The following is a 17,358-nucleotide window of genomic DNA, read 5'->3' as shown; positions in this document are numbered from 1 at the left end:
GACCCCCAAAGACGCCATTCTGGGTGATTCTGGGGAATTAGGCTGTGGGAAGCAAACCTACAAGCAGTCCTCGACTTACAACTGCTCATTTAATGATGGTTCAAAGTTATGATGGCCTTGGAAAACACGACTTGTCTTTGCACTTATGACCGTTGTACCATGGAATAGCAATTTGTCTCCTTGGCAGCCCACTCGCATTTACTGTCGTTCGGGGCACCTGGCAATCACCTGATCCATATTAGCAACCTTTACAGCTGGTTTCTAGCCAGCAAGGACAACTGGGGATGCTGGCTTTGCGTAACGACCACAGTACAAACGCTCATAAAATTTGGTCCGGTCACATGAAGATCCACTTTATGACTGAACTGATTTACAAAGGAAATTCCAGTACCAACAGTGGTTACAAGTCGAGGACTAACTACCTATAAAATGTTGCTGCTGGCCTGACCTGCTGACCTTGCAACTGGCTGGCTGAAGGGAGGGAGGGATTTGATCAAAGAGGTTATGGGAGGAGAGAAGACACCGGTCATTGTCCTAGATCTCATTAAGGCTGCTCAAACCCGGTTAGTTCCAATAGCGACTGACCTCGGTGGTGTCTGGCAGTAAGAATGCTTGGAGCAAGGAATACGGCATCCGCCAGTAAATCCAGGAATTGATCCCTGAGTTGTTCTGGGTCCTGGAGATCCTGGAGATATTCATCAGCAACCAGAGGAAGATCCTGAGGAGCCACTCCCTGTAACAGTCAAAGAAAGGTGGGCCAGCAATGTGGCAGCTACACTGGTTTCAGGTTCCCAAGAACATTTCCTGGAAAGCACAGGGTCTAGAGAACTTGTTTTATCAGAATTCTGTAAAACCCAGGAAAATAACAGAACCTAGATAAACAAGAGAATCGTCAAGGATCAAACTTCTTCCTGATTTTCCCTCCCATCCCAAGTCTGAGGTGTCCTCAGGAGCTGCGTCTCTCCTGGTACGGTCTGAGGGAAAGCAGGCGGGACTGAGGCTGGTGATAAATTCAGCCGCACCGAGAAAGTGCCTCTTACTATGAGTTGCTCTGAGCTGCGTAGCAGGAGAGTCGCGGTCTCTCTGTCAAGTCCCTTTGTGAAGTCTGGAAACCGGAAAAGCTGGACGGAGTAAAAGCAAAGGGTTAATTCTGAGTGCAATCAGGAGAGCGGCAGCAGCGCTTCATCCACAAAGGGAAAAGGCCCACCTGAGGAAGTATCCACCCAAATTCATCATCATTGAGCCCAATGATGTGGGGAAGGTTATTGAAGTTTTCTTCTGCTAAGAGCTCTCTGGGACTCTTCGGAAAGAATCGACCATCAACCACTGCAGGGAAAACGATAACGTGCTGGAGAGGAAAAAGAAATCAGTTTAACACTTTTCAAAATATTATTTTCATGGAAATCACAGTAAACCCCCTAGGTCAGTGGTGGGCAACCTTTTTTTTCAACTGAGCCAAATCTCGCCAAAACCACGATTGAAATTTACTTTGAGAGCCACATTTTTAAAACCGAAAATACATAGGATGGTACACTGTTTTTAGTTTCAATAAGTTTTTATTGAGAATATTCTGCATGCAAGTATCCACATAGGTCGGGAGGATACAAATAACACAACTAATAAAACAAAAACTTTAGAACGATATTATTTATCGATAACGTTAAATTCCGTAAAATTTGCCTTACAATGTAGAGAAAATTACATCCTGACATTGACTGACAAAGTCACAACCACTAATGTGAACATTGGCCTTGCATTTCCTTGGATAGTTTGAGTAAGTCAGGTTTGTATGTTGTTGTTTTTAATTTCATCTCTCTCTCCCACTTTCTTTCTTTTTTTCTTTTTCTTTCTCTCTCTCTCTCTGGCTCTTTGTCTCTCTCTCCCTCCCTCCCCCATCTCTGTCACTCTGTGTGTGTGTGTGTCTGTCTGTCTCTCACTCACTCTGTGTGTGTGTGTGTCTGTCTGTCTCTCACTCACTCTGTGTGTGTGTGTGTGTGTCTGTCTCTGTCTCTCCCTCTGTCTCTCTCCCCTCCCTTCCTCTCTCTCTGTCACTCTGTGTATGTGGGTGTGTCTGTCTCTCACTCATTCACTTAATCACTCACTCTGTGTGTGTCTCTCTGTCTGTCTATCTTTCTCTCCCTCCCTCCCCCTCTCTGTCTCTCTCTGTCTGTGTTTGTGTGTGTGTCTGTCTGTGAGTCTCTCTCTGATTCCCTCCCTCACTCCCTCTCTCTGTTCCTCTCTCTGTCTGTCCTTCTCACTCTCTCACACACACACACACTGTGGTCACCTTGTTGAGTGTTCCAATCACATTTGAAACACTCAACAACTGGCCTGCATTTATGGTATTTTGCAGCATTCTGCAGTCATAGGACCAAAATTGGTTGTCACTCGCCCGGGCTTTTGCAGAAGCTTCCCTCCGAAGCCCGAGAGGAGGGAGGGGAGCGGGCACCCGGCACACAGAAGAGCCGCATTAAAGGGTGTAAAGAGCCGCATGTGGCTCCCGAGCCGCAGGTTGCCCACCACTGCCCTAGGTTATGGTCAATAGAAATGGAAGAACATTATGAATTTCTGTATATAATCACAGTTTTAAATCATTGTAACTTGAATTCTGCATCTCACAGTCCAATATTGTATTTTTATATTCTCACCTTCATTTTTTGGTCACTTTGTATAGAACTTGTGCTCTCTGTTCTTTCTGCGGTCTTTCGTGTATTTCTCTCTTGGGTTGGGGGTTTTCCTTCTAATTTGTCCATTTCTTTCTATCAAATTGCTAATAAATAATTTTTAAAAATGATATGGACAGTACTAAGGCTTGTCAGCCTTGGAGGAAGTTCCGACCAGAAGGACATTCAGAAGTATGAATTGTGCACGTCTGAAAGTGCATCTCCCCCACCCCCTTGTCCTTACAGTCCAGGAAATGAGGCAGGGTCCCTTTTGAGGCATCTGCCAGGCCCCCATTCCTTCTACAGGCTTAGCTGCTCCTTCTCTGACCAGCGCCTAGTCTGTAGCTCTGCTTCCTGCCTTCCACAGTCTCCTGGACGATGAATTTGCCTTGCTGGAATTTCAACCTTGCCTTTTCCACTCTTCCCCCCGTCCCAGCAATAGCATGTGTGCATGCCGGCACCCATAATGGAAAGTGTGCACCCGCATGCACGCAACCCCCCCCCACGCTCCCCCCCATGCGCGCCGCACTACTTATCTCCAAGCTGAGCTTGGTATTTCCTCCAGTTGGCCTATTGGGCCTCTTTTTTGCCCTCTCCAGGCTCCAGAGACTTTTCTGAAGATTGGGGAGGATAAAAGCAGCCACCCATGGAATCCCCAGAGGCCCTCCGGAAGCCGGAAATGGATAGTTTCTGAACTTCTGGTAGGCCCGTTGGGCCCGTTTTTTGCCCTCCCCAGGCTCCGGATGCTTTCCTGAAGCCTGGGAAGGATGGAAAAGGCCTGCCCCCGGGCCCTCCGGAAGGCCAAAAACCAGCTGGCTGGAGTGTGCATGCATGCTGGAGCTGACAGCTAACGTGCCTGCAGATATGGCTCTGCACACCCCCTGTGGCAAGCATTCCATAGGTTCGTCATCATGATTCTAGGACAACTTACTGCAGTAAACTTGCTGCAACCTACTCTCTGCAGCCAACTCACTGCAGGACAACTTGCCACAGAACAATTAATCTGGGATTTTTATTCTTTTATTATTCATCAAAGCATTACAAAAGCTGGCAGTCATAGGAATTATTTCCTTTGATATAAGAGATGAAATAATGTTGACAAAAATATAGTCAATAAAAATAGTTTTTAGTTTTCAAAAGCCCGGAGAGTCTTGTTACTGGATAGTTTTTGAATGGCTGATTGAGGGATGCTGTTGTCATAACCTCGAATTTGGTAAAACAAAAAATCCCACAATGTTTTCACAACATTCAGGAACTAGTTAACATATTATTCAGAGTATAAGATGCTCCGGACTATAAGACGCACCTACCTTTTTTGGGGAGGAAAACAAGAAAAAAGATAGCACATTGCCGCCGATCGTTGCCTCTGCGCATCACATTTTCTGTCTTCACATGCCCCATTTTTTACTTCTGCATGTTGCATTTTTGGCCAGTTTCAGCCACCAATCCTGCCACCTGGAACCAGCCAAAAACGCTAAGTGCAGAAGCCGAAAACGCAATGCGTGGAAACACCAAACAGCAGCGATGTGCTGTGGTGATCCCTGCAGCCTAGAATGGGTCTAAAATGGAGCATGCGGAGGCCAAAAATAGCCAAAGGTTGGGGTGCAGTAGGTGGGCAGGGCTTCAGCAGCATTCGGTGTATAAGACGCACTGCAATTTTCACCCACTTTTTTTGGATGGGAAGTGCATCTTATACTCCAAAAAGTACGGTAAGTATTTCTACCACAGCAGTGCTGCAGACTCTAGAGCAGTGATGGCGAACCTTTTTTGGCTCGTGTGCCAAAAGCGGGGGAGTGCAGGGCGGTCATGCACAGGCGTGCCACACCTATAATGCTATGCGCACGACCACAGCACGCATGTGTGCACAACCAGCGCTCCCCCCATTTTTGGCATGCTTTTTTTGCCCTCCTCAGGCTCCAGAGATGTTATAGGAGCCAGGAGTGGCCGGAAACAGTCCTCCCCCTGCCCCCCTCCGAAGCCCTCTGGAGGCTTCAGGAGCTTCCCTGAAGCCTCCGGAGTGCGAAAAATCGGCCCTATGGGCATACCGGAAGTTTGGAAATGGACTTCTGGTTTGCTCATAGGGCCGGTTTTAGCCCTCTGGAGCCTTCAGAGGCCTCCAGGAAGCTTCCCTGAAGGCTCCGGAGGGCGAAAAACAACTGTACGAGCAACCCGGAAGTGACTTCTGGTTTGTCCGTAGGGCCGGTTTTCATCCTCCGGAGCCTTCAGTGGAGCCTCATGAAGGCCCCTGAAGTCTCCAGAAGGCTAAAACCGCCCCTACGAGCAAACTGGAAGTCCATTCCTGAATTTCTGGTTTGCCCATAGGGCTGGTTTTTCACGCTCCGGAGGCTTCAGGAAACGCCTCCGAAGGGCAAAAAATGGGCTCAAAAGAAGGCCGAAGTCAGCTGGCCAGCACCCGCATGCACGCTGGCCAGCTGAGAGGGCAAGCCTCGTGTGCCCTGACAAATAGCTTCACGTGCCACCTGTGACACGCGTGCCATAGGTTCGCCATCATGGCTCTAGAGCATGTGATAGATTCTGTGGTAGCCTGAAAATGGCATTGGCTGAACGTTGCTTCGTATCCTATTCTGGATACCAAATTTAAGAATCATTCAAAGATATACAGAACGGTCCCTCAATCAGAGGACTATAAATTAAATCTTACTAAAAGAGACTGGGAATTTGGTTAGTTTAGCCATGACGGATGAAACCGGGAGAAATGGTCAAAGAAAAACAATCTTCTGCAGGGGAAAGGCAGATCCATGAAATGCTCCTTCAATTACTGGGGCAGCCTTGTTGAGCCAGAAAGCTAAATAAGTCAGGTCTGCTTAGTACTTGGATGGGAATATCCAGGGTACTGGTCAGACACACCAGCCTCATGTCCAGCAGAGGTGTAACAGTGCAGAAACAATGTCCTTGCCTCCTCAGAGCCTCTGCACATCCTAAATCAGTGCTGACTTTCCTCAGGATCTGGTCGATGGAATCTGATTTCAGTGGGATCCTGGGATTCCCCAGAGAAACATCACTGCCACCCATTTAGCTTTGCCCGAGGGAATGCAGCTGGGGGAGTGGATGCTTCTCTGGATTGCTAGACTAGGCAGGATGTACAGTAGGGGTGGGGTGGGGGCGCATGGAGCTGGTTGTAAAAAAGTCCAGATGTGTGAGGCACCTGAAGACCAGACCAATTTGATTGATCTTTTTCACCAGGTCCTGCAGGAGCTCCTGTTCTGGACACTCCCCAAATGGGTTTATGTCTTCCAAGTGGACCTTAAACAAAACACCACTTTGGCCGCAGCCTTGGAAGAAACTCCATGATGTAAGGAAGATAGAGAAAAGTTTGGCAAATGTCTGAAGAAAGCTACTCTGGATAGAAGAACCTGGCCAAGAAAAAGCCAGGCCAACATCTGAGCCTCTCCAAAATATGGAGACTAATATGGGCATCTGCTTGGCTATGCCAGGCGAAATCGGGTTGCTCCTGCATGGGAGAGCAGCTCATGCTACAGAAAAAGTTCCCCTGGGTGCGGGAGGAATTTACACAATGTTGTTATCTTATTATACATCTTGAATTATCTCTCCCGTTCTGGTGAAAAGGAGTTTTCTAGGTTTGCTTGGAGCATTTTCCTGACGGAGAAGGTCTACCCCATTGCTTCCTGCCTCCCTCTGATGAAGGAAGTGCTTGAACTCACCTGTTCTTCTCCACCCAGATGCAGCCTGGTAAAATCCTGCAATCACAGAAGGAAGCAGGTCAGTTGAGGATGAGCAGCTCCAGGGGAAAATGATAGGAGAGCCAGCCTCCTCCGACTACATTCTATGATCATTACGCTTTATACATATTCAAGAAAAAGTATGATTCTCAATCAACTGAATGACATGAAATGATCTTGAACATGATTCCACTGCCCCCACTGGGACCACAGCAGCCACAGCCACGGCAACCCCCCGATCTGTCCTTGATAAAGAAATGGGCAGTGCTGAGGTCTGCTGGGTCTTGCGCCACCCAGCTGGGTCTTCATTAAGAGGGGATCAATGCTATCAGGAGCCCCCCTGTGAGGCCGCAGGACCTGCTTGAGGTCATCAGCAGAAGAAGGAAGAGGGTTCTGGGCCCTTGGCACCCAGGGCGTTGTGTGTGTTCGGAGCTTCACACAGCCTACACAGAAGACAGGTGGGGCTTCTACACAACCATTGTGACCCCATCTGCTGGCCACACCTGGCAGACCAACTCATATTTTGACAAGATGAGGACCAAGCCCTCACCCTTCCTCTCCAGGAAGGATCACAGTGTATTGCAGGGGTCTCTTACCATCTTCAGAGTAGCCAATAAGATTTCACTCTCTGTTTTCCCCCTGAGGCAGCGAACCATCTCAGCTGAACTGGAGGTAGGGCAGCTAATCGATTCAGCAATTTTCTGCAATCCAGACCAACAATTCAGTTTTAATCAACGTAATAAGAAGCAGGTCATCTTGCAAGAGTTCTTCATCCGGCGTTTGGAAAATGGAAGCTGCCGGAGGACTTTTAAGGAAGAGGGAGGAAGGCTGCTCTGGCTGACTACCTAAACTGGGCTCAAAGCCAGTGGATAAAATTTGCAGAGCAGAATGTTTCAAAAGCACGCTTCATTCTATTTGTGCTCCAATAGTAAGCTTGAAACATTGTACAGCTGTTTAGAAACATCTGGCTGAAGGTGACATCAGCCAGCTAATGGCCGTGAAATGGAGCAGGTGCACATACTGTGTCTCCAACTCACCGGTGGCCCCAGGGAACAGCTAGGGTGCCCCAGCTGCTTTGCTCCAGAAAATCCTCAGGAGGCCAGGAGAACCCCCTTCCCCTACATGCCTTCCTCCTCTTTTCATCTTCCCTCGGGGAAAAAAAATCCCAGATCTAGAGCAATTGCTGTCTCACTTTTCCAAACCTCACCTTAGCCAGCTTTTCTGGATGGGCATCGAACACCACGTCTGCTATGGCAACACCACTTTGTGAAATTGCTTTGTGGAACAAGCCTTTGGACAGAGGGGATAACACCTGGCCAGGGAGGAAAGAAAGAGCCACTTTTTTCAATCAACCCATTGCATCACCCAATAACTGCACTGGTTTTGCTCTGACTGTATTTGGCAAGAGATTATCCAATCAATTTGCTTCAAGCGTTAATGTCACAATTGAACCGCTTTGCTTCTTTCAAACCTTATCACTATTCAACATGCGAATGAACTGCAGGGAGGGAAGGGTGGAATGGAATGCTGAGATTTTGTGCACAGGTCGTGAGAGCCTTGAAACCATCAAGGCATGTGGGTTTCAGCCGGTACGCCCGTACCCGTTCGGGAAATTTAGCGTGTCTTCCGGTACCCGTTCTGCAACCCATACTGGAGCGCTTCCCTCCCATGGCCTGCCCCCTTGCTTGCTCCCCCTGCCCACCAAGTCGCTGCTCGCTGTTCCCACCAGGCTTGCTCTGCTCACCCACTTCCTTTGCGGAGCAAAGCATGGCGCATGCTCCCTTCTCTTTGATAGCCGCCTGGTTTCCAATGGGGGGGGGAATCCATGCAGAGGGAGGAAAAACATGGATTTCTTCCCCCAAACCCCCATTGGAAACTAGGCAGCTGTCAAAGAGAAGGGAGGGTGCCTCACGTGGCTTCTTCAAACAGCCGAACTCCCCTCCTGTTCCTTCTTTGGCTGTTTGACAGCCGTCTTGTTTCCAATAGGAATGGGGGGGTGGGGGACGAAATCCATGTTTTTCCTCCCTCTGTATGGATTCCCCCCCCCCAATTGTAAACAAGGTGGATGTCAAAGAGAAGGGAGCACAGGCTTCACAGGAAGGAAATAATGAATAAGGGAGAGAGAGACACAAGAAAGGAAGGAAGAAAAAGAAAGGAAGGAAAGAAAGAGGGAGAGAGATATAAGAAAGAAGGAAGAAAGAAAGAAAGAAAGAAAGTATGAAAGAAAGAAAGAAAGAAAGAAAGAAAGAAAGAAAGAAAGAAAGAAAGAAAGAAAGAAAGAAAGAGAGCATCATCACAATTGAGCCCAAACTTTTGGGGGGGCTAAGCAAGAGGATTGTTAAGTGAGTTTCAGCACATTTTCCATCTTGGCCGTGCCCACCCAGTCACATGATCGCCAAGCCACTCCCATTCGGTCACATGACTGCCAAGCCACTCCCACAAAACAGGCCACACCTACAGAATAGGTTCTAAACATTTTTGAAACCCACCACTGCATCAAGGCCACCACTACAGGTGCTTGAGAAGGAGGTGGATTGTTCCCATTACAAAAGGACAAGCCATAATTGGATAATGTGAACACCCAGGTGGGGAGAAAGGGAAGCTATTATTTAACTAAGAAATCATTTGCATGGGGAAAACCAGAGCTGGTTTTGATTCTTCAGTACCAAAATGGTGTATCCAATAAAGTTTTACTTTTGGGAATTCAATGCTCCTGAGAGTGTTTACTTCTTTTGGGTCCACTAGTTCGGATGATTGACAGTTAACTGCAGCCCTACCTCTGCCAAAGTCACTCATTCACAAGTTACTTTTTAAATTCTTGACAATTAATTCATGCTTTGTTAATCTACTAAAAGTTGCATTTTAAATTATGGTTTTAGCATTGCTACATTGAATTCTTATTGTACAAGCAAGAAATTGTTATACAATATATAATAACTTGCAATTGTCAGTTGCCACCTTAGGCATGCTTATGCTTCACTGCTATTAAGTGACAGACTGCTTTGAACTGTGGGGAGGGGGAATGAAAGGGAAACAAAAGTAAGTGCTGTATCTCCCTGAGATGCTGCTTCAAGGTCACCCAGCTGGAAGAAGGGGTTGCATACCAAGCTAGGCTTGGACTGACTGTTAGGAAAACATCTTGCTTGAATCTGATTGGTTACACTGGTGTGGTCAATAAGAGATAGTTAAGTGGGGGAGGAGAATTTAGGGATTTTGGTGTGCAATTTTCAGTTCTCGCTTTGCATACTTGATCTCTAATAAACTACCGTATACATTTCTCAAAAAATGGAGCCAAGAATTGTTTCTATTTAGAGGTTTGTGGCAGGTCTGACAGTAACCTTCTCTCAAGCCATTACTGATAGGCCAGAAATTATGGGAATTACTAGAAATGAAATAGGACGTGAACTTACGTGGGCAGAAGAGCTGAATCCACCTACTGAATTCCCAAATATGGTAACTGATCCCGGATCACCCCCAAAATTTGCAATGTTCTCCTGGATCCACTGCAGAGCTACCACTTGATCCAGCAGGCCCCAGTTCCCTCGAGCATGCTCATCTCCAGTGCTGGGGGGAGAAGGAGAAGCAAGGAAATATGGATCCAGAGAAGATCCAGAGTCATTCTCCCTCTTGGCCTTCAAAGATTCATAGATATGAATGCCCCCCAAATAACACGAGGAGCCCTCCTTCTTCCTGGTCTGCAGGGCTGTGACACGGGCAAATCTGGGCCAGACGTTTGCAATCAGCCAGCACCCAGGAACTCACCATGCCAGATTGGCCTCTCTGGATCCACCTTGTATCAAATGCAATAAGTATTCATGTGCAGAAGCAACACACTTTTCAGGGGAGAAAAGAATTCCAAGAGGCACTGTAGGAAATTAAAACCCACCCCACTCCTAGAAAAATGAAATATCCTGGGAAATATTGAAAAAGCAGAATATTATATTTCCCTGGATAAGAAGAAACATGTTTTAGGCAGGAAACAGACTCACTCTTAATAGCCCCCACCTTTGTCAATGGGCCATTAAAAAGCCTGAGCTAGTCTACTTTATGTGAAGTTCCCAAGAGATGACCTAATTAATTTACGAGCCTCGAGACAGAGTTTAAACAAAACCCCTTCATTTATTAGGATCAACATCTTAGCATTCTCCTCCCTTCTAAAGTTGATAGTAGTCTTGGAAACACTTTAGACGTTGACATCTGGCCCTCCTCAGTTCTTGATAGCAATCTGAGTAAAACAAAACAATTTGAGTACAGGTGTCTAACTTAGGGATGTGTCCCTCCACCAGGCTTGCTTGGATTTTTTGCATGGAATTTTGCTATAAGGCGATCAGCCTGGATATTTCTACTTTTCACTCAAGATGCCTCTGATAATGGGTAACCCTTCCACTTGATTAAGTATTGGAGTTGTCTCCTGCGCCACCTTGAATCAAAGATTCATTGAACTTCATAATGGGTTTGGCCCCCTATGCCCAATTGCACTGTTGATAGTTCACGTAGCACCTCAGGTACTGCTCTATCATGGCATTCAGTCTCTCTACTGCTCCATTAGTGCTTGGATGAAAAGCTGAACTAAGACCCTGAGATTACCCAATGGACTGCAGGAACTCCCTCCAGAAATTAGCTGTGAACTGGACCCCTCTGTCTGAGATAATTCTTCGAGGTACTCCATGCAGTCAGTAGATATGCTTCATGAACAGTTTAGCCAGCTTGTGAGCCGAGGGCAGTCTGCTATAGGGTATGAAGTGTGCCTGTTTGGAGAACAGATCTATTACAGTCCAAATCACCGTGTTTCCCCCACTTTTTGGCAACTCTACTATAAAGTCCATTGCGATCTCCTCCCAAGGCCTCGTTGGCTCTGCTACTGTTTGTCTCACTGGGAAAGCCTCCTTTTCCCATGCAGCCCATTGTCTCTCTGTGTCTGTGAGCTTGCGGGAGGTTAGGCACAGGGTTGTAAGTTTCCTTGGTTGTGTCTTTGGAGTAGCACCGCTCCCACTGCCATGTCGCTGCCATCTGCCTAGATCATGAAGGGTTGTTCGGGGTTAGGATGCTTCAGCACCAGCTCCTTTGCAAACATTTATTTTAGTGTTTCGAACGCCTCTTGGCAGGTTAGGTCACACTGTAGGGGTTGTCCCAGATGAGCTTTCGTTCCTGGGCTCTCTGTCTTCAGAAGGTCTGTCAGGGGTTTGGCAATCTTCGCAAAGGAGGAGATGAATTGCCTGTAGAAGTTCGAGAACCCTAGGAAGCTTTGTAGCTGTCTGCGGGTGCGAGGGGGATGCCAGCTTAGGACGGCTTGCACTTTGCCTGGGTCCATCTCTATTCCCTCATTTGACACTCGGTAACCCAGGTAGTCTAACCGTGCACAGTGGAATTCGCATTTTGATACCTTGACGTACAGGTTGGCTGCCAGAAGTTTTTCCAGTACTTGGTGGATCAGGGGTACGTGTGCGTCCATGGTCTCAGTGTAGATAAGGATGTCATCTAGGTAGATGAGGACCCCCTTGTAGAGGTGCTCATGCACCATCTTGTTTATTAACTGTATGAATACCGCTGGGGTCCCCTGCAATCCGAAAGGCAACACTTTGAATTGAAAGCTCCCTAGGGGGCAGCTGAACACTGTTTTCCACTCATCTCCCTCTCTGATACGTACTCAGTAGTATGCTTCTCTGAGGTCTAGTTTGGTGAAGACTTTTCTCTTGGCAAGATGAGATAGCACGTCCTTCATGAGGGGGAGGGGGGATAGGTTGTGTATGCACACCCCATTTATCTCTTGAAACTCCACACACAACCTCATAGTTCCATCTTTTTTTTCTTTGAAGAGAACTGGCGCTGCGACCCGTGGCTTGACTGGCTCAATGAATGCCCTTGCTAGGTTTTTGTCTATGTATTTCTGCTTCTCTTGCATTTCCCAGGGTGTCATGGCATACAGTTTGGGCTTGGGTAGTTTTGCCCCGGGGATGATGTCAATGGTAGTCTGTCTCCCGGTGGGGAGGCAGAACATCACACTCAGCCTCCCTGAATAGTTCTGCAAAGTCCTGATATTCCGTCGGAATAGGTTCGGCCTCTGGGGTTTTGTCGGATGTGGTTGCCAGTAGTTCTTGTGGACTCTTTTGGGAGGGTTCCAGCGTGGGTGGTGTTTTTGCTTGCTGGTGTGGAAGGGGTTGGGGGCCCCTTGATATCCTAAATCTGTGGGTGCCCCCTTGCCACCAGATGGTCGGTCCCCACTTGTCTAGCCAGGAAAGTCCCAATATAACTTCGTCTGTCATTTTGGGGGCTATTATGAATTGAATTACTTCCCAGTGATCCGCTAGTTCTAGCCTCACTGGTTCAGTTAGGTGGGTGGCATAGGCTCCTCCCATTAGGGACCCGTTGACCTGCTCGAAGGGTGGGGCAGTCTTTTTGCTCTGATCTCCAGTTTCATGACTGTGGTTAAGTTGATCAAGCACCTTTGCAGTCTGAGTCTATTAGGGCTTGAAAATCCCCCTGGTTTCCTGTTTTTGGGGCTGTGACGCATATTGGAGAAAGGAAAGGGTGAATTGATTCACTCACCATTGGATCATTTTCTCCCTCGTCCTCGCTGTCATATGATTTGGGTGACTGGTTGTCGTTGCCTGGGCTTCCACCACTTTTGCCTGAGGGGGAAGGGGCCTCTGCAGCCTGGAGGACTTTCCCGGATGTGTTGGTGGTATGTTTGGGCCCTCGTTCTGGTCATGCCCTGGGTGGTGGGTCTGGCCTTGTTTATGGGGCTGGGGTTGGACATGCAGCTGCCATGTGGCCAATCCCCCCACATCTATAGCATTTCAGCAGACTTCGAGGGAGGGATGGTCTCAGGGCCTGCTGTGATGCTGTGGTTCCCTGCCTGCTGGGTGGTTTCAGGTCAGGTTGACCTCTCTCTTGTGTGTCCGGTTGCTTTGTCATGTCGTTGGTGCGCAGCCTACTGTTGACTTTTGTTGCTACTCAGAACCAGTCAGAGAGCTGATTTGGGATGTCGCAGTATGCAGTTACCTGGGCAATTTGCTTGTCCAGGCTTGTTCTGAAAAAATACACCAGCAGCCGCTCTGGTAAGGGGGGTAGCCTTCCTATGACCCTCCTAACTTCACAGATGTGCTTTTTGATGGCATGGCCTCTCTGCTTTAGGGTACTGAGTTCCTCTTCCGCATATGGGTCCTCCTCCACCTTCTCAAATCTGGCCGCTAGCAGTTGCAGAAAGTCATCTATGTCTTGCAGTTGGGGGGCTCTCCTCTTGTGGAGGGCTGCTAGCTGAATCAAGGAAGAGGGCTAGCTGGTCTGAGCCTCCGTCAAACTTTCCCCTGAATTGGGGTGGGTCGTTCAGTCCTATTCCTCCAACCTTCTGTTGGCCTCTCTCTGCTTGCACCTGATATGGCTGGTCATCTTCTTCACCCCTAGTTCGGAGAGAGGGAGGGGGATGGATGCTCTCGGCAGCCTGCCTGCTGCTTGGGAGAGGCACTGGTTGTGTTTTGAGCTCCTTCTCCTTCTCTCGGGAGGGGGAGGGGGGCTGCACTCCAGTCTGCATCTCCTCCCTTCAACAGGATCAGATGTCCCTCCCCTCTCCTTTGGGCGGCATGATGGCCCCTCATCATGAAGGGTGGCTCGGTCAAAATCCTCCCTCAGTTGCTCTTTTGCACTCCCAGGGATTCCATCTGGGGCTTTGGGAGCCTGGCTTGTTTCCAGTCCCACCTCCAGACCACCCTTGCCAGCTTGTTTGAGACCCTTCCCTGTATCTGGGGATTGGGATAAGGGAAATCTACTTCAGCTGCCTTAGGGGTTAATTTCCAAAAGGACTCATCCTTTCTTGCTTCGGCTGCTGCAGTTCTCAGTAAAGAGGGACAAAGACAAAAGGAAAAGCACTAGCCAGCATAAATGAAAGAAATTAAAAGACTCTTGTGCCCTCTACTCCATGCTGTGCATTTCTGCTCTCCTTCTGAGCAAGAGCAGCTGGTAAAACCTAGGATTTAAGGGAACCTGAGCTCTTTAGAGGAAGGACAGCATTAAAACAAAGATGAAGAGGGGGGTGCTATCATCCAGGTGAAGATGAAGAAGACAATATCAGCTTACCTGTAAAACCCGAGAATGCCCAAGCGGTATTGGATCGCCACCACCACTACATTTTCATAAGCAGACAAAACAGACCCATCATATGTGGATGCCGAGCCCAGCACAAATCCTCCACCATGGATCCAGACCATCACCTGGAAGCAAAATGCCAAAACAGGGCAATGGAAGTGACTCTCTGGAAGATGAGAACTGACTTAGAAGCCCTTCTGCAAATGTGGACAATTATTTACTGCACAAAACGGAATATTGAATGCTACTTGATTTCACCTTAGGCTGCGGGACAAATCAAACCCAGGAACAAGAAAGCCGCATTGCCTAGCAGAGTAATTGCTTACCGGCAACTGCTCTGCCTTATCAGTGTGGGCTGGCACGTAGATGTTCAGGTACAAGCAGTCCTCCGTGATGCGCAAGGAGATCTTTTGCCCTGTGTTAGCAAAGGCATCCGAGAGACCTTGTCCCGCCAGTGGATCCTGCAGGCACCTTGTAGAGACCAAGCAGAAGGGTCTTCAGGGTCTGAACCACTGGCAGAATTGGTAGCGAACAGTTGCCTAAGAACACTTGAGGCATCATCTAAGACGGTGGTCCCCAGCTTTTCCGACCTTGTGCGCCCACCACTTGCATGAATGGAGCTTCATGTGCGTGGGAGAGTGCCCGCCACTGTGTACACAGAGTTGTGTGTGCGCTCACCTGCCTCTGGTTCTGAGTGTGCCACAGTTCAATATTAGACCACGGTCTGGGGTTTCGGGACCCCTGTCTAAGCTTTTCTGCCTTTGAAATAATTTCTGTAATATATTTTTATTAATTTCTCAAAGTATAAAATACACAGAGAAATTTTAAAAAGTAATAGAAAACTAATAGAAACCTAAGAGCCATAGGCTTTTCTAGATGGTTAACCGTCATCACTCTGTGATCAGATGCAGAGGGGGAAGCACCTTCTTTGACTTGGCAAAAGCTCTTGACTTACATGGGCGGGTGAGAGGTTGCATCTCTGAGACCAGTCCAGGGTTCTGCCAGTTGCGGAGGGGAAAACCGCAAAGATCCAATAGGGGGTTTTGCGTAGGGAATTCCCAGGAAAACCTCCACATCCCTCTCAAGTCCTCTCAGCCTGATCCGCTGTCCTTGGAGTTCTCCGTTTTGGGTGCGGACCCGGGGAGGGCCGGGAGTTTGCCCTGTACAAGGAAGAAGCACTTGTGATTACGAAGGCCAGACAGAGATCTCACTGGCTTTCTTACGCAGGAGATAAGAGAGTTACACCGTATATTTTCTTTTAGAGTTCATTGTGGCTGGGCTGTGTACTTTTTTCTTGGAAAGCACTACCATAGTTTTCACGTTTGTTTGTTTTAAAAAAGTCAACTCCAAAACCGAGTGGTTGAAAGCAACATAATGGTTGGTTTGGAGGAATGCAGAATACTGTATGTGTTTAGTACTTATGAATGTAAAGAGAGAGCCATGATTCCTCTTCTACTTAAATAAAATCTATCCTAGAGCATCATCAACAGATGAGAACACACAGTTGCCACCAGTCAGGCAGGAAGAGAGAACAGATAAGTAGAGACAAAGGGGGTGAGGAAGAGCCAGTGCTTCATTCTCTCTACCCTAACCTAACAGCACCTTTCTGTCAGGAAGTCAGGAGAGGCCAAAGTCTATGTGTTGCAGACTCCAGCTAGCATGATCCACAAAATCGCCTCCAGTGTCTATGGCTCCATTGTCTATGACCATCATGCCAAACTGCAGCTGGGGACCACCTAGTTCTTGAGTTGTGCAGCTCCAGAGACAAAGCAGAAGAGATGCTGTGGGACTTCATGGCCTTCACTTCAGCTCCTTCAACAGCGTCAATTTTTCTGGGCTCACATGAACTGCCTGAGCTCAAGAAAATGTGCATTTGAGTTAAGGGGTTGATGAGACTATCAGAGCATGTTGCTACTTCCTTAACACCTCTTTAATCAGTGATGTGATTCAGCCAGTTCGCATTGATTCAGCCAAGCCACTAGCTAACTGCTTGTGCAGTTCAGAGAACCGGCTGAAAATAAAGTGCAAGAGAGGTTTTAGAGAGTGTTATTATCAGATAGAAGACCTTCTGTGGCTCATTCCCAGGAGCACTGACCCTCCGGGTAGGAGTTCCTGGAGGAAGGAGAGGCTGTGGAACAGACAAAGGGAGACCGAGGCTTCTTCCATTTGATCTCCGAATCTAATATTGAAAACTGTAATCAGGCAGATGCTCTTCTACACAAGTCTATTTTTCATCAAGGGACTGCACATTGACAAAAACAGGATTTAGTTTTCCAAATCAAGGACTCAAGGACAGATTTTACTGCCATGAGTGGTTCTTCTCCATTTTTGGCCCCTGCAAAAGGATTAAATCTTTTCAAATTTTGTAACCTTACCTCCATCTGCTAGGAACAGGTCCCAAAAGACCAGGAGGAGGGACAGCCACCAGACCAGCTTCATTTCTGCTTAGTGCTCAAAGCCTGAAATATCAGCAGAAGGGCGAGTAGGCACTTATAAGCAGAAATGCTTACGTAACTTTAAACTCCGAGCATTAAATTTCAAGGAAAACAGGCTGCATCATGTCTCCATATCTTGTTTTGAGGCTGTCCCTTTTTTCCCCTCCCACATTACTGGGAAAACAAGAAGCAAGGAAAAGCCCAGAAGGATGACATTGGATGAAACAAGACCAAAGTCGGCTTGATTTAATTTCCTGCGCTTGCTCCTGGTGGAGGAACAGCTGCCCCTTCAACCGATGGGCAGTTGGCTCAGGGAACCAGCTTGCTGGCATCAGCTGCCTCAGAGGTGTTATCCACCTACAAAGCAGCAAGGTTGTAGCATATCAAGTGTTTTGAAATATCTCAAGTGTTACATTTTCTTTATCATCTCTGATCAAACTAGCTTTCCTCAAACTGACGTTCTGGAGATGGATCAGC

General features: G+C 47.7%; 1 protein-coding gene across 1 annotated transcript in view; it reads right to left on the bottom strand.

Moving 5' to 3' along the window:
* LOC309397235 (fatty acyl-CoA hydrolase precursor, medium chain-like) overlaps positions 1-16,885 on the bottom strand; it is a gene marked incomplete at both ends in the record, with an annotated part of 30,311 nt that extends 13,426 nt beyond the window's left edge. Inside the window, 11 exons of the mRNA XM_081963092.1 lie at positions 586-733; positions 1,041-1,121; positions 1,208-1,348; positions 6,347-6,382; positions 6,961-7,065; positions 7,572-7,676; positions 9,775-9,928; positions 14,438-14,571; positions 14,773-14,917; positions 15,402-15,606; positions 16,822-16,885. Coding sequence (XP_081819218.1) covers positions 586-733; positions 1,041-1,121; positions 1,208-1,348; positions 6,347-6,382; positions 6,961-7,065; positions 7,572-7,676; positions 9,775-9,928; positions 14,438-14,571; positions 14,773-14,917; positions 15,402-15,606; positions 16,822-16,885 — 1,318 coding nt within the window. The remainder of the gene's footprint in view (positions 1-585; positions 734-1,040; positions 1,122-1,207; positions 1,349-6,346; positions 6,383-6,960; positions 7,066-7,571; positions 7,677-9,774; positions 9,929-14,437; positions 14,572-14,772; positions 14,918-15,401; positions 15,607-16,821) is intronic.
* Between the last annotated feature and the right edge of the window lie 473 nt (positions 16,886-17,358).

Source organism: Natrix helvetica (genome assembly GCF_964273705.1).
Source record: "Natrix helvetica genome assembly, chromosome: 10".
Taxonomy (NCBI): domain Eukaryota; kingdom Metazoa; phylum Chordata; class Lepidosauria; order Squamata; family Natricidae; genus Natrix; species Natrix helvetica.
This window is presented reverse-complemented; position numbering and strand designations above follow the sequence as displayed.